We start from the raw sequence: 21,190 nt of genomic DNA on the forward strand, positions 1-21,190 counted from the left end.
CATCAAATGTGATAAGATAAGAACAAGATGTAAAGGCCTGTTTGCAGAAATCCAGTACTGGTGGAAGAATCCAGTTAATAGCGTTTGGGTAACGGAAGGGACAAACTCAAGCTGTACAGCCTAATACAAATAGAGCCAGCAAATAGAAAGCAAGGAAAAACGAGTTACATGCCAGAAAGCCAACGGTAAGCATTGGAAAGTATCCATTCCCAGGGAAGAGTTCCAAATGTCCCTAAGATGTTATTAGAAAAACAGACAGCTCCTCTATCTGGTAGGCTTCAACTTAGAAAGCATGCGGATTCTCCTGTTTCAGACATTTTCTGGTGAAAATGTGACCACCAGATGGTGCATTAGTGCTCTGAGGAAAATCTTTTTTATTTCCTTTTCATAGAGACTGCTTGGCTTAAAACACTTCGACTCTGTTTTGAACTGTGATTTGTAGTTTGGCCTATATGGCACATGATGAGTAAGGTGGTTGAAGTTTGACCGATGTGGTGGTAGCACGGTGCACCTATTAGTGCATGCCTGAGCCTGGTTTGTATCTGAGAGTGTGAAAATATGTATGTGTTTTGTGGCAGCAAAATGGTTGCTTCTATGGGAATGTTGTGGGAGGTTGCATTGCCACTGCAATGATTGTCCACAATGCTGTGTTATCGCTCTGTGGGTGTTCACAAACATTGACTCTGAAGGTAAGGGATTTCTTCACATAGAAAGGTATCTTTTATTGTGAGAATAACCCAAGGAAGTGTTGAAATGCCCAAAAGTATAGTGTCACACCGGACAAAAAAAAACAGAAACCAGTGTGTGGTTTGAAATCAAAAAGCAATAGTGATCCCATGAGCTGCCATTCTGGATTCCGAATACGACTGCCATTGTCTGAATAATTTGCTAATCGGTTATGAGTTGTAGAATTTGCACAATGAAAACAAAAAATCCAGAGGCAAGGGCAGATACTATAAGAAGTGTCTTACCCCAAGGCACAGGTGGTACTGAGAGGTGGGAAAAACACAAAGCTGGTGGGTCTCAGGGCCTGGCCAGTAGCCAGACCTTGCACCCAACTGAGGCTGCATGGCCAGATGTCGTGTGGAGTGGTGGCTGTCTGGCAGCGGGGAGATGTGCGCAGCGCCTCTCTGCTGGGTCTGCATTGAACCCCCACCCTGCACAGCCAAAATGTGCATGTGGTAGAGGTTGGAAATGAAGTGTAATCTAAATAAAAACATAAAAGTTCACTGAAGAAACACAATGAAAATCTGAGTAATAATTCTGGCTCAAATGCGGAAAACCAAAACCAGGATTCACAGGTTTAGATTTGTGCAGTAAGGTAAAACAACATTGAATACGCCTTATGGCTATTTGGGGAGTTATTTCCTTGTAGAATGTAATTGTTACATCCATCTGTGAAGCAGTAAACATTGTTTTTATAATGTCGATTTAGTTGCAGTATGATAATTAATTCGAATTTGACCTTTGCAAATGTAGCCAGTACTGTGCTTGTTTCTACTTCAGGACGCTTTGTTGTAGAATTTAAGGAGGGAACATTATCTAGAGACGACTTGTAACGGTGTGTGTTAGTACAACTCCACATATTTATATTAGCTTTCCTTCCTGGTTGATAGATAAGGTATGTTGTTGTCTTTGTTTTAAGGGCATTTAAGTTGATAGGAGTTGTCTCCGGCTGAGGTATTTAGGCTGTGATCTAAAGGATGCAGGACGTTTTCCATGGTCTCTCACCCACTCACATTTTGCTCTCGTTTCACCGCAAATATTGCTCTGGCCGCTCAATTTTGTACTCTGGGGGAGATATTTACTAATGACTTGCTCTTGTACTTGTGGTCTAAAGTGACAGTGCATTGCATCGATTATCCTACTGTTGTAAAAACCTGTTGGTGTAGGACAACTTGTGCGGCACTATGCAAGGGCCCTTGCAAACTTTGGCAAGGCCTTGATGTGTTGCAAGCTTTTTTGGAAAGCTGGTGTTATTACATACTTATAACTCAGCCGTGCAATTAACTGGGATCTGGTCAGGTCTCTTGGGTGGCTCATTTAAATAGTAGAGAGATCATGAATTTCGACTAAAAAACGTTGGTAATGGCTCCCTTTGATCACTGCAATAATTTGGAGGTGGGGTCTCGACGAATGTTCTGCCTGGTTTCTTGATTTGTGAGTTTAAGCAGCTCCAATAAATTATAACTTCAAATAGTCAGTGAAGTAATGTTTCTTTGATGCACACAACTTGAGTATATCTGCTTTCGTACTAGGAGGGGGGAGGAAACTCACTGTCTTTCACTATTAGTGTGCTCCTGATATTCTGTGATGTTGGGTAGGTTTCTGAACTCATATTAAAGTCTTAGAAACTTCTGGGTATGACCTTTATATGTCTAGTCTAGGGTTGTAGATGATGTGGCTCAATTAATTGAGAAAATTGACTCATGTTTAAACAAATGACTAGGGAGAGCTCCTGGGGCATGCGGCAAGAAAACGCAGTACCCGGAAGATTTGTCATTCCTGATTTTTATACCTGGCTTCAGTTCCAAAGAAAAGAATGGATCCAGTCTTTATGATAAAAGTATATCGATTGCCTAAAATATAGTTGACAGGCAGCTCAAGAAGAATGAATTCTGTCTGATGGGCTTAGTCTAGAGTGCCAAGACCGCATTGGTGACTGTCACTATTGCTGTTTTGGTCCTGACTTGGGTGTAAAGCCTGATTACAACACATTTAATAACCATTTTGATAAAATTAGTCTTCAATTTTTCATGTGACTGCGCTCTTAGGGATTTTAATGGGTATGTGAGTTTAGGTATTTGTCTGTAGTTGGTAAAGACGTGAGGGTCAGGTGTATGTTTCTTTAAGAGTAGGGTCATAAATAACTGCCTGCTTCCAGAGGTTGTGGACTCCCCAGTGATGAAGGAAGCATTCTTGATATCTGCCAGATCAATTCAATTCTCTGATGCAAGATGCTCTGATCTTTTTATCTTATCTTATTACTTTAAACATGAGCTAATGTAAGAAGCACTAGAGAAATTCAACATACAACACAATCTCCTGTTCATTTGCAAGTTGCAGTGCACAAAACACTAGACAAAGCTGTGCCCATGGAGAATGAAAAAAAGAACTGGAGAAACTGTTGTGAGTAGAGGGTAAAAGTGCGCATAAGTGAAAGGAACCTATGAAATATATGTAAGAATAGTCATCCTTTGGTGAGACACCTTATTGATAGGGACGGGATTATCAGATATCTCATCTTCTCTGACTGTAGAACCCATCGCATACAGTCACGTTGAAGGATCTATGCAAACATCGATGCCACAATTAGACCTGTGTCTAAATCCCTGCACCACACCATCATCAGAGACCTACCCACCTCAGGTGAAGAAGTTCAAATCCAAGGCCTGTAAAAATGAGTGAACACAAACTCTTTCTGCATGTTTCTCTTACCCGTGAATGCTACCAGTGTGTCTGCAAGAGCACAGTAGAGCACCTGAAAGGAACGAGATGTGTACACCTGCATTCTAGAGAGGGGGCAACTTATGGATTCCTCTGTAGAGGCACATTATTCATGTAACTTGAGAAGGAAAGAGTGTTTTCACAGATAATCACGGAAGATCCTATTGTGGTGCTTTCCTTTATACTGTTACTTACTTGCAGGATAGTTGGCACTACATTGCTTATTTATTGATTTTTTTAAGCTCTTTATAGCACTAACATGTTGCCAAATGGACCCTTTGGAGAAATGGGAAGAGTACTCGAGGTTCTAGACTGCAAAATGAAGTGAGTAAAGAGAGAAGAAAAAACAGATCAGCAATGGAGATGCAATAGAAGCAATAGGTAGAGGGAATAATTCTTAATGGGTATCAAAGGGATATAGGAGAATTAGAGGAATTAGGGTGAGTCCTTTGAAAGGGGTTAATTATAAGAACCTGGAGGTTTGATTACAGCATTTTTAAATAGCAGGGTTTCATGGTTTTTCCTGATTTGGGTATAGATCTTTTACCCTTCTAACTCTGGATCAAGATTTTTCCAGAATCGGATGTCAAGGAGCTTTATTGATTTAATTCTATACGTAAGTCTCCTCTACGTATGCGGCAGAAACTGCGATGCATTGGATGACCTCAAGTGTCTTGGTGGGCGGAATGCTGTGGTCAGGCTTTGAATGTAAACTGCGCCTTTCCAATTGTGTTCCTTGTAAATAATACTTAATATTTTAAATGTAATAATTTGTTGTACAGGAAGCCTGCACCTGGGGAGGGGGCTAAATTATATGCAAAGGAGATGTCTCATAGTGGATATGTTATTTGTGCATGTAGTATGAAGAATGCATGGATGGATGATTTGATGCGTTGTTCTGGCAAAACACGTACAATGCACAATATCTACACAAAAATGTGTTCTACTACTAGATAATGAAAGTAAGATAATAAATCACTTGGCCTTCTGATTCCTTGATCGATGAGTGATCTAAGGGTTATAGTTCAGTGAGTAAACAGAGGGAAGATACGTTTACTGCCTTAATGGTTGGTAAATGTATCGAATGGAAGAGTGAACGAATGAGAGAGTGTGCGCCAGCACTGTACAGTGCTTATATGAGTGAGCGACTAAATAAGGAGTGTGCCAATGGGAGGATTATTACTTGGACATGGGATTCACCCGGTAAATGCACGAACGATAGATTAAACATGTTGAAAGAGGAACGAATGGGTTGGAGAACAGGCAGGAGGATGAGTAAATGACTGAACAAGCGATTGAGGTGGGAAGCGAGCTATTTGAGAGTGACACAGTCATCTGAATGGAATGATGGTTATTGAATGAGGCTAAGTGTTATGTGAAGGGAGGAAATGGTCAGAAACTGGAAGAGGAAGACAACGAAGTAAGCAGTGAATTGTTAGATGGCTCAATGGGAGAAAGATTGAATTTATGGCAGAGGGATTGTGTGTTAGAGCGAATGAAAGGGTGAGTGAGTGAAAGAATTGGAGTTTAGCTGAACTGGAAAGTACAGAAACAGAAGATCAAGCCAGAAATGTGTTTGTTGCTTGCTCTGTGCCTTTGCTTTTGCATTCCTGCTCTGTGGTAGGTGTGCACAGGCGGCGTGACATTAAGACGTGTGTCAGGGGAAGTGTGTGTGGAACAAACTGACAAGCAGAAGCATGTGTTTGCAGAGATGCTTCCAGGATAGTTGAAGGACATACGCCCCCAGGCACTAGCATCGACAATGCCAGCATTGTGTCTGTTTACCCAGATGGGATTACCAGGCAGGAAAAACCAGTCCTCACTCCCTGCCCTGGGAAAAGGCGTGGGTAAAACACGAGCTGGGCAGTGCCCCTGTTCTTTGAGGAGGCGTAGAGTATCACGGAGGACAACTAAGCAAGCAGTCGGCAAGCGCCCTCTGTGATCTGCCTGCTGTTTGGCACCAGGTTCTTGTCAGCTCTCAGGAGCACTGTATTGCATTGACTGAGTGCACGCCATTCAGCCCCTTGCCTGCCACTGGCCAAGGTAAAGAATTTACCGTAAATACCATGGGGCAGATTTATGTTAGACTTGCGCCACATTTACGCCGCCGTTGCATCACTTTTGTGACACAGCGGCGGCGTAAACCCTGCGCCACGTTGCACCCCATTTACATCGTGACGCATCTATGGAGATGCGTCACGGTGTAAAGCCCTGCGCCACATAAAACCTGCGTCAGGTTTAATGTATGCAGGGTGGGCGTTCCATCGGAAAAAGCCTCGGAAAAGTGACGCAGTGAAATCTACAAGATTTCACTCAGTCACTTTTCTGATGCTGCTGCTGCATCAAAACCTTGCGCCTGCCTGAAGCAGGCGTAAGGCATGACGCAGCATGTTAGGTATGAGCAGCCCCTAAACATTGCTGGAGTTGCGTCGTGCTTGCGACACAACTCCAGCAATGCGCCGCCCATACGCCATCAGATGCGTCACGCATCTGTTTATCCTTGCGCCACGATGCGCTGCATTGTAAATGCGGCGCATCTGTGGTGGCGCAAGGGTAAACTTGCGTGACATCTTTCCTGGCGCATCCATGCTGATTTGCAGGGATGCGCCAGGAAACATAAATCTGCCCCCATGTATATACACCCCTCAGAATACTGAGGTGGCCCTGACAGAATCTTTAAAGACAGAGTGCACAGTTCTATAGAGGTCATACAAGCTGTTGATAAGCATAGCAAAATACTTAATGTCTCAGGAAAGGAATTTATCCAGTCTTGGACTTCCCTTTGAAAATTTAGGCAATCAATCCAATAATGCAATCAGACTACAATTCCCAGAATGCATTTTGTTCGCATTAAAGACTAGTACTTGCAGCTGTTCCCTGGTTGTATAGTAAACCTACATTGAGCTAGTGTTTTGAAACGCAAAGTGATTTCAAAATCCCTGAATGATTGAAATCATGGCTGGTTTAAAAACCAGTGTGGGTGCAGCCTTCCAGCCGAGCTCATCACTTCTACATGAAGATGCTTTGACAAGTGTGGTTCCTCCAGTCTCCAGCACAAACAACAGTGACTCATCGCGCCCTGTGAACCTGCCAAGAGGGCCGCAGAAGACAGTCTGCAACTCCAACCAGCTTCAACGTGTTGGGCTGTCTGCAAACCGGTCCGGTTAGAACATCTTTGGGGGGCATGTATCGGAATTTATCCTACCACGCGGGTGTCCTTTAAGCAAATTTGGCTCCACTGACAGGGGCTTTTTATAGCAGCTGTGTAAAGAATGTGTAGTCAGTTGTAGCCATGGTTTTATTTTATGTTTTTTCCTTACAGTGTATCCTTATTTCCTGACATGGCTCATAAACCGATCATATTAATGATAATATATGGGTCAATGCTTTCTCTACAGCATTTTGAGCGCTGCCTCATAGTCACAGGTTTTCCTGGTGGGGCTGACACTGTGTTTATTCTGTCCAGAGTCAATAAAATGCCTGCTATATTGTTAAGTGATAGTGAGCCTGTTAAAAGCATCACAGCAGTCAAGTCACAAAAGTAAAGAAGAGGCAACAACACTAACACAGACGAGGTTCCAAGGCTGACTGACCCACGAGGACTGGAATCATGCCTGCCGCTCGAGCTATCCGCATGGACTAGATGGACATACAAGGCATCTAAATGACTTTCCTACAAATGGACATGGGTTCACCACTTGTGGACCCAACCATGGCCAGTCCTGATCTGCACACGCAACTTTTGGTCTTCAGAAAAACGTTTGGGTATTAAGAGAAGGTGAAGTCAAGGACGTCTTACATTGCTTCCTATTTTAAAAAAAGAACACTGACAGCATTTTTCTAAATCTAAAAAATGCTGTGAACCTGTCCGAAATTTAAGCACAGGGTTGGAAATCGATCTTAAAATGAGGAAGTACGGTAAGAAAAGAAACTCTTCTTCAAAAGCATACAAATCTCTTTTTACTAAGGATCTACGTCAGTGTTTGTAAATATTTCAATGTTTACAGTCAAATAAACATAAAGCAAGCAGAAGCTCTCCTAGTCCTTACCACTGCATTCCACCACACTGCTAGATACCCCCAAGTGGTGATCAAATCACACACTGTCTGGCCGCCTTAGTTTCTTTCCAGGCCTTCTTTTCTGTCAATGATTCTTCAGTTCTAGCCCTTTACTAATATGTTCCTGTTTCAGGTAAAGTGCCTCGCCCCTTGTGTTGGCACCGCCACTGCCCTAGATCTTTGCCGGACTCCCTCGAATTGTCACACCCCCTGCTGTCTTCCTTTCCCTGCCCACTCCTGCTTGTGGGAAGACAATACTTTGAAAACGTTGAAAGGCTCAAATATTGGGCAAAAGATTGGAAATGTTTTACTTTGTCAATCTTTACATGTTAATAGTAGCAGAAACATGAAAAATAAACACTGTCAGAGCACCAGTGGGCTGCTAGAATGCCTGTCATGTTTTGTCATGGTTTTTATAAAAATATATTTTTGGAGGAGTTGCTAGGCCCTCACCAATACAACAAAAATGGCTAAAAGAAAAAATGTTTTTTGCTTTCAAAAAGTACACTTTTTTTAGTAGTCCAAGACATTGACATGGTATGGTATGAATTGTCATTGAATGGTACCGCCTATCCATTTATGGTATCGTATGGCACAAACTGCTTTCTGAGGCTTCAGTGTTAGCACCAAGAAGAGGGACAGCAGAGTAAAACCTGCAGTTGCACAAGCAGCTTTATTAAACAGATAAAATTGCATAGTCCCATTATGGCACCAGGCCCCACCCTTACCACAACAGAGTATGCATGCATAAATAAATACACAACACAACTTTTGTTTGGGAAAAATATTGCTGCAGGTTTATTCCATACAAAAGTATGCAATATGGTGGGTTATCTTACGGGCGATCCAAGGGCAGGCAGCTGTATAAACCTATGCTGCCCTGCCCGCCTGATGAGCCACGCACTGTGGAGAAACCAATCAGCGCTCCCCTTATGGGGGGTGATCCCCTTACTGGATCACGGGTGATCCCCTTACTGGATCATGTGACACATTGGTCCCTTATTACTCACGCCCTTTTCAGGGCGGAGCGTAGCAAGGCGAACCCCCGGTTGTTCAGGCCCACAACCACCCGAAGGACTAACGGGGCGCCGACGTAGTTCCAGGACCCTCCACACGAGGTTCCTGTGATTTGGCTCTGGCACCCCTATTGTGCTCTTGCAGAGGTAAACTTTCTGTACCCATATGCTTCCAGATCGCCCTGTAACTCCGCCTGCAACGACAAAGAAAACATTACAACATCCTATGTAATTCGCCCGCCAACCCCACGCCGGGTAAGCGGTAGGGTGGGAGACGGCGTGTCCGGCGCAAAGAGGACGCCAAGATGGCCGGGGGAGGCATAAATACCTCCCCCTCCTCTTTGTACCGGAAGTGACGTAGCTGGTCAGGGGACTCCTCCTATAGTCCCCCGTCTTAGTGGGGGAGTGCCAAATGCGACTAAGGGTGGCCGCCCGCTTAGGGTGGCCCCCTGCGGGGGCCGCGGGCAGCCGCATAGTCCCATTATGGCACCAGGCCCCACCCTTACCACAACAGAGTATGCATGCATAAATAAATACACAACACAACTTTTGTTTGGGAAAAATATTGCTGCAGGTTTATTCCATACAAAAGTATGCAATATGGTGGGTTATCTTACGGGCGATCCAAGGGCAGGCAGCTGTATAAACCTATGCTGCCCTGCCCGCCTGATGAGCCACGCACTGTGGAGAAACCAATCAGCGCTCCCCTTATGGGGGGTGATCCCCTTACTGGATCATGTGACACATTGGTCCCTTATTACTCACGCCCTTTTCAGGGCAGAGCGTAGCAAGGCGAACCCCCGGTTGTTCAGGCCCACAACCGCCCGAAGGACTAACGGGGCGCCGACGTAGTTCCAGGACCCTCCACACGAGGTTCCTGTGATTTGGCTCTGGCACCCCTATTGTGCTCTTGCAGAGGTAAACTTTCTGTACCCATATGCTTCCAGATCGCCCTGTAACTCCGCCACAGCTCTGGAGGCGGCTACCGTCGCCAAAAGAGCCCCCCACCAAAACAGTTCCTTTCTCACTGCCACCTGCAACTTCCCGGGCCATATTCATGTCCTGTAAAAATGGATCAAAGCCCACCTGTGCCAAGTGCACCCAAACTAAGATTTGGGTTTCGCACGGCATGGCTCATGCCTGATGAAGCCAAAGCCCCTTGCCCTGCGCATGGAGCGGTGCCTGCTTCCCTGGGAATGGACCAGTGCCTCCCATGCCCTGCAAAGATGTGATGGCCTCACAGGACGGGCATCAGAACATCCCTTCTGCCATAAGAAACTCTGTTTGCTTCGGCAGGGAACAAATTGTTGCATCTGTCACGCTCTAAATAGTGGCAATGTGCAGTTCTGTTGCATTCTACCCTAAAGGGTGGAACTGCATAACCCACGAGACCACAGAATCGTGTGTATATTCCCAGAGATATTCTTAGAATTTAAGGTCCCCAGAGTCAAATGATGGAAGCCAAAACCCCTGCTCTGCGAATTCGCGCATGGAGCGGTATATGGTTCTCTGTGAAGGACCAGTGCCTCGCATGCCCTGCAAGGATGTGACGGCCTGCCAGGAGGGGGCTCTACTCTTAAATGCTGCTATCTTCCTTCAAGCTGAAGTGGCTCCCACCTCCTGAAACCTTGTAGTTGCAGCTCTCTAGCCTTGTGTGCACCCTATCACAATGGAACCGCAGCCCACTCATTTATAGGGCCGCTTCACAACCATCCTATATCCGTGGCTATGTGGACGGGGCATTTGGTGATGCGACTAAGGGGCATCACTGAAGCGACCCGTAGCCCGACCCGGGATCAGGGTGCACCTCTTGGTTGAGGTTGACCGGACATACACAGACCTTTTCTATAATAATCCCTAGCGAACAAGACTGATTTCCGCCTAGCGCACCCTATTGCAGTCAAAACAACAATTTTGAGACAACTTACGCCTACTACCAGACTTCCTTGACTAACGCTCTATCACCGATGCTAACGTCCCTGCTGACCAGCTGAGATCCCTGATGCTCTATAGGTCTTGCCCTACTCTATTTATGCAGTTTCCTGCAATGTACCCTTCTGTCCTTGTCTGGACGGGAGAGTACCTACGACATTGCAAAACTCACTGAACTCGCGTTCGCAGGCAGTTCGGAGGGGGAGAGGGTTCCTTGGAGTTTGCTCTGCTACAATGCCTGGCCTCCCAGGCGGCAAGCACCCTCGTCTGGCAACAGCCTATCTGCAGTGTTGCCCATGCAGTATCTGCAACCTGGCGCAAGACGTCCAGTTCTATACCTCTGCTAACCGACTACCTTCAGTGAGGCACGGGTGAACGGTTGTATGTTGTGCGTCTGGCCATGGGAACCTTTGATTGCTTTGGCAGGGATCAAATTGCTGTATCGGTCACCCCCACAATAGTGGCATGTGCAGTTCTATTGCCTTCTACACCTCCGGGTGGGACCAACATACCCCACGAGACCACAGAATTGATGTGTGCCTTCCAATGATTATTAGGATCCGAGGTTCCCGGTGTCAGTTGGTGGCTATCCAACTGGTGTGGATGGGTTGTCAACCATGCCTTGAACTACGTACTACCGTAGACAAACATCTCCAGACCTGCATCTATGTCCTTCTTACACATATTTACTGGTTTATGCCACATGGCACCCTGCTAGTTGGTGATATGGAACCACCAACCCAGCATAAGCTGAAAATCCTCATTGGGATCTAAAGGGGCACACCATTATCCCCCAGACGTACCTCTATGGGGACTGGCTACACCCAGCTGTAACGCCAGAGACACACCTCATAACCTCTTTACTCGTTACGCAACTAGCCCCCTTCTGGTTGCCGATTTTTTGAATTTGTAAAGTGCGCATGCCCCCGGGGCACGGTTACGCTGACTAGCCAGTGTATGTTACCCACTTGCTGATACTTATCTATCCTAACTGCCCGTACTTGGATTGAAGGGTTGCAGGATGCTATCCCAGGCCTGAAGGCTTAATGCTGAAACCCACTTTGACCCCAGAACCCGGGGGGCAAACCCAGTGGTGACCATGCCATACATGGTACATCACCCCAGCGCTTGGCTATCAATGTGTTAGGGACCCCAGTCCCAAAGATGCCCCTTCTATTGTCTGGTTCTAGCTCGCAGCTGGATAACCCAAGGGGGAGGGGGCAGACAAGTCTGTAATCAGAGGGCAAAGATTGTGCAGATACCTACCCTTCCATGAATTACGGGATGCCTAAAGCTAGAAAATACCGTCGCCATTTGGCACTGACGCAGTGTTGCCCACACTTTTAACGCCACAGCACACTTGTTAGCTGCCAACTACCTGACGTGTTGCACATTCGTTAAATATCTCCCTTTGATAAATAGCCAGCTCTACCGCAAATGGGACCATTACCCATCAACTTCTGCAACCGCCAGGCAGGTCACCTGCACGTGGACAAGGTCCCGGAAGCGGAAACCCTTTGGAAACGGAATAGTCGCGCACAGACCCCGCGTTGTATACAAAATTGACCTCGTACTGCGAAAGAGATATGTATCCGCTACCTCTGGGATCCATCTTATGATTCGCCATCTGTCAGACACCAGTCACTCATCCTGTGCTTTGTGTGATCCTTGGCCCACTTTGGTGTGAGCAGATCCCTGTGAAGTATTTCTTGGCTTGTAGGCCGATAATGCACAAGTGTTATGTGAAAGATGCAACCATACTTGCCGAGGCCCGGCCAAAACCGACAACCATTTTACCATTTGTCATCAGTAGAACATACCTCAATAAGACATTGATAAGGGCCACCTGCATAACACCTTGTTGGCCAAGCAGCGAAATCTTCGCTCAATGCAAAAATACTAATAAGACTTCTCGCGGCGCCCGCCACCCAGGCGCATGACAGGACACCGAGGATTACACCGAAAATCCCACATCAACAGAAAAGGCACCACAAACCCATCCCCCTGCGCTAGTCCCTCACCAAGACACCGCTGAAGGGTCCACCCCTGAACAATGCCTAACGTGTTGAACGTTCCTTAAATGTCTCCCTTCGATGGATGGCCAGCTCTACCGCAACTGGGGACCATTGCACTAATCAACTTCTGCAACAGCCAGACAGGGCACATGCATGTGACCCAGGTGCCGACCGCGCAAAGTTGGGGCCCTTCGGAAACTAACTACGGCGCACCATCTCCGCGTTGGAGACAAACTCACTGAACTGCGAACAAAGCCCAAGCAGGTACCCAATAACTATTCTTTGCAAACCGAGCCTGCCCATAGCTTTTGTCCCTGTTGGGACAAAGGATGAACTATGGGGAATTTAAGTACCAAGACTCACTTTTTTGCGAGCAACCCAACAATGAAGATGTGGGTGCCATATCGATATCCAGATACAAGCCTATAAGCAAGTCAACTTTTTCCGAGGAGAACATGTAAAATGCATGCGAGAGGCAGTGCATGAATATTCAGCTTCTGGGATACCTTGGGGACAATAGCAGCATTTGAAACCCCTGTCTTGTGGTAGCGTGCTCCACCAGAGGCACCAGGATTACCACTGAGTTTGCGTAAAACAGTGCGCTAACGCGGTTCCAAAATCATCCGCCGACGAGACCTGCAAGAACAATCATCTTCCGCTTTGTACTTTAACACCCCAATTGATTTTACTGAATACCAGTTACTTGGCTTTGAGCCCTCCCGGATGAGGTTGGCTTCGTGCTTGATAGAGACTTGCATTCCCTGTAGAACAGCTCATGCTACTACTTTATCGGCAATGCTAGCTCGGGAACAGTGAGGCAATGCCCTCAAGTGACCCGAACAGGCCCACTAGAGGCAGTGGTCTGTCCAGCTCTCCTCCGAATCCTCAGTCAAGTCAAGCAAAGGAGCATGCGGCCGTAAGCAACGGGTGTCTTGGTGTACTGACAACATAAATAGCCACGCAACGAACCATGGACATCCCCTTAAATGTGAGTAATCAGATCAATGCCATCGTGATGGATTTGCTACATAGGCGCCATCCAAAACTACAACTGCATCACAAACTCCTGTATAAAGTTTTTGAATCAGGCCGTATGCGGCGCACAAGATCAAGCACAGCTGCAAATCCCGTGGAAAATTGAATACCGCCTTTACATTACAAATTCAGGCCCAGGGAGATTACGTGGTTTGCCCAAGGATCACAGGCTGCTCCACACTGTTCGCATTCATGTTGCCTGCACCAACGTGAGCAGCTGCACATTGAGCACCGTATTTACATTACATACTCAGGCCAGGGAGATGAAGTGATTTGCCCGTGATCCCAGGACGCAACCTCGAGGCTCGAAACCTGGTTTCCTGCCCCAGAGTTGGTGGCTGCCCTTGAAGACAGCATCTACATTACATATTCAGGCACTGGGAGATTAAGGATTCCCCCACATCACAGGACGCGACACGAGGCTCAAACCCTGGTTTCCCGCACTAAAATCGCGTTTGCTAGGCAAAGAAGTGGCTGCTGCGCTAGATCTCCAAACTACCAGCCGAGGATGACTTAACCCCCTCTTAAGGCCCCCAGGCCCATTAGTCTGAGATTGGAGTGAAGCGGGAGAGCAACGCAATACAAACTGTCCCCACAAGAAAGCAGGCCCCCACAGCGCCGCTGAAGGCCCTCTGTTACTAAGGCCAAAGCCACAAGGACATGTACGCACCTTGGAACCACATCCTTTGTTAATCAATTTATCTTCGTGTGCATGAATCACAAACACCATGCAAATTTCAAACATGTGCACCAATAGAAATGAGACAGTTCATGCTGCAAGTCGTATAACCCTGACAACCTGCGTGCCTCGCTTTAGCCAGTAGTTCTCCAAAAGACACGGCGAGACGAGACCCGTCCCAGACATAAGAAAGCGAGGTAGCCATCTTGGAGCGCTTGTTATATGATTACATTTACAGGGAAACGTCGTTTGAGGCTATGGAAATACAACTTTTTTTTTTTTTTTTTAAATTATCGCATAACACTTTAATATTTAGATGTATTATGTTTACTTCAAAATGACAGCGCCATGTTTTGCTAGTTCACAACTTAGCGCACAGTATTATTAACTGTATACGATGGCGACATCTGGGGCCCAAATTATTATTTTGCTGATTCAATAGCTTCCAGACCAGCAGTGTGGCGTCTGTTTTCGTCGCACGTTTGTGCTATCGAAGACCGCCCCGGCAAAATATTTGCACGCTCTTTATTCATGGGACACAATTTACAATTGCGACATAGTTAGAGTTTTCAATGAATGGAAAGGAAATTCAGCATCCTTCAAACACCCGATCAAGTTTAATTGCATCGTGATAACATTTTAATAATGGTCGTCTTTAAGAGAGAATATTTTACACTGAAGGGAAAGCGCAAGTTTTAAAATATCGTTGCCATAATTTTTTTTTTTTTTTTTAATACATTTTCAGGGATAGTAAGCGCTATATCAATACGATTACGAGTATACAATGACGAGACTATTCCCTAAAATAAAATTGCTACGCTGCTTAGTTGCAGAAGGCTTGGCCTAGAACATTACAAGATGGCTACAAATTTGTCAGACACACGAGCGGGTATTAACTAGCCCACACCACCTCAGCAGACTATCTAGTCCAGAGCGCCCCACAGACATGGAACTGCAGCTGAAAGAAGCGCTGGGCACGTCTGTGCTGACAGCCACATCATGTGAAGGTGGCGGCTGCATCAGCTAGGGTCGGAGCTACGACATGAACCACGGGCGGGTCTTCGTAAAGTTCAATCACAAGCCCGAGGTGCAGTGGCTGCTAACCCTAACCGTACACAACCTACTTGGTTATTGCAGAACCCAGGCGGGCACTGGGAAGAGGCAGACCCTGCTTACAATGCGCAAAAGGCCAGTTCCGCCTAATTGCAAGCCGGCGCACTGCAGCCCTCCGTCTGCATACACAAGCTGCCACACGCGACTGTAGCAGGCGCCCGGCCCCTCGAGTAACCCAAGGAGCGGTGTGCGAAATTGAAATGTGCCGCCACAGCAGCCAGATGCGTGAGCCAGTCCGAAGCCATTCAAACTACGAAGCATTAAACATCTCGCAGGCCCGTCACTCGCAGGCTCCCCTCCGTTAGCTAGTGGGAACACTTCTCTAAATGGATGTTGATTCCTTTTGGTGTCAGATGCTCGGGGACAGCTGGAGTTTCCGGAAGCTAGTTTTAGTAGGGTATGTAGGGTTGCGACAAATCACGTACCAAGAGGTCAGCGTGTTCGGAATAAGTTTTGTGCTGAGAATCTGTTGTGTTTAACCATGTGCTGCAGAAAGAGGGACTGCCCTTCCGCTCACATTGAAAATTTTGCTGAGAAGAGGATAAGGGGGGGGCGACGCGGTGCTGCGACTGTGATTCAAAGCCGGACAAGTCAGCAAATTAAAAGGGAGGGCTGAGCTACAACAGAGCCTTGTGTCTTGCTCGGCTTTTAGACCCATCTTACGAGCCGATCCATTAAAATGTTTGGCATGCTAATAGTACAACAACCATCATGTAAAGATATGGCAGAGTCTCTTCAAAGTTCCCCAAATTATTTCTTAGCATGCACAACCGTTTCACATTAGTTCATTACAACGTATCAACGTTCAGCGGCATTCATTAGACTGCTACTTTCAGAACAGAAACAAACTTAAAAACATCGGTGCACCCACCGCCCAGACGACGAAGTCACCAGTGAGTTAAGAAGCAAGTCAGTTGTCATGTGGCTTTGTTATGAGGCATTGGTTGTATAGATGGTGCAGCTTTACTCTTTATTAAGCCAGGGAACGCAACCTGAGGGTGGGCGAACACCTACTTCACCCCTTCTCCGCCTGGCTGGAAAGGGCGGGGCTCCGACGCACCCCCCCCCCCCCCCCTCCCCTCCCGAACGATAGCCTACGCCTGCCAGGGCAGTCGCCACGGCGCCTGGAGGTTTGTAGCACTAAGGACCGCGCAGCTCCGGAGATGCTGCCGGTGCCGGAGGGTCCTGGGCAGGCAACGCGCACGATACCCAGAGGAGAGACCCCGCAACCGCCGCACCACTGGGGGCAAGGCAAGCCCCGCCAATCCCAGCACAGTGCCACTACACCATGGATGGGCAGCAGTGCAAACCCTCTGCGCCCGACCCGCAAGCGGACCCTAGGCAGTGATGGGGGAGGGGGTGAAGCTAGACCCACCGCTGTAAGTCTGCGCCTTGTGCCCGCATCGCACCTAGGAGCCTCGAATGCCGCGCAACACCACGATTGCAAAGGTCAGTGGTGACAGCTTAAAGCCACGGTCGAACCGATGTGCCAAGAGGCGGCAGGCTCGAGGCGGGCGCTCCTCTGCCTTCTCCTTCCGTCGCAACATCGTGCATGGAGGAAGTGCGAGGAGTCAAAAGACCACATGCGGGGCGGGGATGGCTGGCGTCGGGCAAGCGCCTGGTGGCATCCCCGTCTTGGAGGCCGTGCTGGGGGAAATTACCAGAGCGCTAGGGAGGCAACCCCCTTGCAGGGCCCTCTGAGGTGGGCGGGGGGGGCTAACGGCCACTAACCTCAACTCCATATGAGAGGAACCGAGCGACCCCACACGGCGACTTGGACCAGCACGACCTCCCAGACGGCGTGTCCGGCGCAAAGAGGACGCCAAGATGGCCGGGGGAGGCATAAATACCTCCCCCTCCTCTTTGTACCGGAAGTGACGTAGCTGGTCAGGGGACTCCTCCTATAGTCCCCCGTCTTAGTGGGGGTGGGGGAGTGCCAAATGCGACTAAGGGTGGCCGCCCGCTTAGGGTGGCCCCCTGCGGGGGCCGCGGGCAGCCGCACTTTGAAAAAAAAGACAACGGTTTTAAACATTAAACAAGTCCCTTGTTGCAGTGTTGCTGTGGAGGATATAAAAGCAACGTTGTAAAGATCGTATTTGGAAAACGTATAAAGTGTATTTGCACATTGGAAGAAAAGGACATGCTTTTAAAAGATAAATAAGTCCCTTCTTTTGGACTGTTTGGTGGGCTACTCTAAAGTGGCTTAATAGCTGGTATTTTATATTAAGTCGATATTGTAATGAACCGATGGCTAGCAAAATTAATTGTATACATGTAGTATGCTTGATATAACAGTCATTACTGTAATACGTCAATGTTATCTTGTGGAACAAAATGATGTCGCAAAAAAAAGGTTTAATGAGTTCATGGGTACAGTGTCATGCTGAAAGATCTAAAAGCAATGCTGTAATAAAGATTAACATATGGAAAACGAAGTGTATTTCAACATTAAATAAGGTTGTTGCTGCAGTATCGTCTTGAAGGTTTTAAACATTAAATAAGTCCAAGGCTACAGGGTTAGCGTGCAGAAGACACATAGCAGAGAAAAACATGCAGTTGCACAAACTGCATTAATAAAAAGGTAAAATAGCACATTGAAAAGAAATAAAAAGCTTTTAAACATTAAATAAGTATGTGGCTAGAGTGTCATCCTGGAGGATATAAAAGCAACATTGTAGTAAAAAAAGCATTTGAAAAACAGAATACTTATAATCTTTAAATACGTCAGTCACTTTAGTATCGCCCTGGCGCTTTTAAACATTAATAAGTCCATGGCTACAGTGTTGAAGTGCCTCAATGTTAGCACTAGCTGCCTAGGAACACTTATAAAGACATTCCTTGGTCCATGCTCCCTCTAAGAGACAAACACATGAAGAGAGAACGTGAATCCAGCATGTGCTGACCAATGAGAAGCAAGGAAATGAGAGTGACGATGAAGCCAACCAGTATAAAGTAATGGGTGGGGTGAGCTCTAAGCCCCTTTAAGTTTAAGTTAACAAAATATCTCGCAAGCACAGTCTCCTGCAAGAATTACAAATGAGAATGACCCAACAACAGATTACTGGATGAAGGGGGCTAGCTGATAGCCACGGTAAGTAAATATATTGAATATGAAATCGTCTCTGCACCGTCCTCTTGTGACCTGTAAGCTGCCGAATGTAGTTCTTTTCAAAACATGTTCAGCTCCCTGTTCTATTTTCAACTTGTCCTGTACAGGCTTTGGTACAGGTCAGTACAGAAGTGTACCATGAGAGCCTTCCTAATGCCGTAGTAATGAGACATTAGTACACGTCACGCCCCGTCAATGTCTAAATACTGGGGATTGATTGCATGGTGCAGGTTAGCGTAGAGGTGATTCGGTGAACCTAATCTTTCAGGGGTGATATAGCTGTTCATGATTGAGATCAAAGGGGATTGCATCATGCTATCCTGTCAATGTCTCAATACTGGAATATCACAGTATTACAGAAGTCAAAGAAAGAGGGGGATTGTGATGGTTCTGCGGATGTCAGAGCAGTGAGCTAGTAGTGAAGAGTGTGAGTCAGTAAAGAAGTGCATCGTGAGACTCCTGTATATACGAGTCCGGATACATCAGTCAATAGTGCAGGTCAATAGGGAGTTACATCAACAGAGCCCTGTGAGTGTCTCTCTAATGGGATTTAAATGTACAAGTCATATCCAAAGCCACATGACTTTTTCAATGCAAGCCAGGTGAGAGGACAATAGGGAGACCTCTGTGGAGAGCTCAGTATGGCCTCACAGCACTGCCCTGGGAGTCGCAGTGGAGAGCAGTAGATCCCAAGACATGGGGAAGCCGGCATGAAGGCATGGGTGGGATCACAGGAGTGTGTGAAGGAGCTTGATACTACAAGGATAGTAAGAGTGGGAAGTGCAGGCACGCTCCCTTAAATGGCAGTCTTTCATGGACATCAGTTCACCAAAAGGCCTGGGGTAGTGGAAGTGACATCACACAACCTTTGTCCTTCACTTTCACATACATTCACACTCTCTCACATAAACACACTCACCTACAAGCCGCACACAACATACATTTAAAAGCATTTTTTTCCTTACCTCAGCTACCAGGGAAAGTCTCATTCCTGCTAATTGTATTTCATTTATATCACACCATTGGTGAAAAATGTAGTTTTCTTTACTATTAGTGTAATAAAAACTTGATAGAAATCAAGAAGAATGGCACCCCAACGGAACCCCAGCTATGGGTGAGCTGCCGCTCCATTCCAGGCACTGATCTTGCCCCCCATTCATCCTGAGGCCAGAGGCTGCAAAGGGGCTGCCAGGGGTCGCAAGGGGCAAGTCAGGGGTCGCCGATGCGACGCCTGCTGACCCCCTAAATGACGGCCATTCTCCCTTTTCTGCTACACCTTTTTATTTACATAAATAAGTGGACTGTGCTGGAGGAGGCCGGTTTTATCATTAAACCTCTGCATTGATGTCCTTTGGCAAGGGTTATGGAGCTGGTTGTCTTACGCAGAGTCCCTAAGACATGACAGTGCTTTCAGTCCAAGTTCCGTTGCCCACCACAAAGTCGAAAACTAAAAAGGGAAAGGGGAAGGAGACGGGAGGTAAGAATAGTGGAACGGCCAGGTAGATCAAAGCGACGAAAACATCCCAGAATAAAATGCAGCACAAGATTGTCCAACTGCACGGGGAATAACACTGGTGTGTTGTATCACGAATCCTTTTTTTGAGATTTAAACCGATATTCAATACATCTTGTAGTAATTGGCACTCACCGCTCTTTTCTCCACCCATTATCCTTATATCCAGCCTTTTATCCAACTCTCATCTCTCCTATTTTTTCGTCTCACATCCACCATGGCCTGTCTCGCTTTCTTTATCACTCTGTCTAGCTCCTCCTTCCGTCTAACTTCCCGCCCTCACACCTGGGTGCATGAAGACACCTTGGGCTTATGCAAGGGAGGGCAGGAGCAGCAGTCGGGCAGTGGGCAGCATATTGTGGCCCTCATTGTGTAAGAATTACTAGAGTCAATAAAATGCAGCTCTGCTGAAACGAATGCTTGAATGCTGTCTTTACTGCTTAACAGATTTAATGTATACATTAGAGCCAACTTCCTTTGGTGCAACAGGTGCAGCAGCACTGAGGGCCCAGAGGCCCAAGGAGCCAACAGAATCCTGAATACTGCTCTATTTCAGAGTTCAAACAGCATCTAAGAGGCCCATTTCCTTCCTTTGACTAGAACCCATGACAGACTGGCTATGTCACTGATTAGCACAAGTGGTATTGAATTAATGTGGCAAGTAACACCAACGGGGAAATTAAAGTCGGGAGGTAGAATGTACATCCTTAATTATATCGGTGAATATAACAGATTAACAAAAACTGTTAGAAAAAGTGTATGCCAGTGAGTAAACTTTACTAACTCGTCTTGGACGAGGCCCCACAAGCTAACATTATTATCTGGCTATTTACTCACCATGTATAACCGCCCGTTTGTGCAGTGAAAGCAGTTTGTGGCAAGCATAAGGTATTGACGCAGTGGCGTCCTAGAAGTAGTGCAGTGAAATCTTATAGATTTCTCTGCGGCATTTCTACGATGCTTTCTAGCGAGGGAACGCCCACCGTGCTTACCTAACAAAGGTATAATGTAGCGAAGGGCTTTACAAACTGACACATCTGCTTAGATGCGTCACTGTAAATAGGGCGCAACGTGGCACATTGTTTACGCCACAGCTGCATGCAGAAAAGTGATGCAACAGCAGTACAAAAGTGTAGCAAGGGGCTCATAAATGAACCCTTTTTTCTCTGAGCCGAACAGTCCATGGGTCGTATCATGAGTGCCCTCTTTGCGTGCAAGGTCTTCGCTCAGCGTTCCTTCCACGTCTGTTTTACTCACGCATGGTCGAAGTTGC

General features: G+C 46.7%; 1 protein-coding gene across 3 annotated transcripts in view; it reads left to right on the forward strand.

The window, feature by feature from the left end:
• Positions 1 to 21,190, forward strand: part of PKP1 (plakophilin 1) — a 331,092-nt gene that overhangs the window by 217,286 nt on the left and 92,616 nt on the right. Inside the window, exon 1 of one of the 3 annotated variants that reach the window (XM_085643652.1) lies at positions 14,476 to 16,744. The exons of the other annotated variants lie outside the window; for them this stretch is intronic. Coding sequence (XP_085499778.1) covers positions 16,718 to 16,744 — 27 coding nt within the window. The 5' untranslated portion in view covers positions 14,476 to 16,717. Of the gene's footprint in view, positions 1 to 14,475; positions 16,745 to 21,190 lie in introns of those variants that run through there. 3 annotated transcript variants of the gene reach the window in all.

This window comes from Triturus cristatus, chromosome 1_1, assembly GCF_964204655.1.
Source record: "Triturus cristatus chromosome 1_1, aTriCri1.1, whole genome shotgun sequence".
NCBI lineage: Eukaryota > Metazoa > Chordata > Amphibia > Caudata > Salamandridae > Triturus > Triturus cristatus.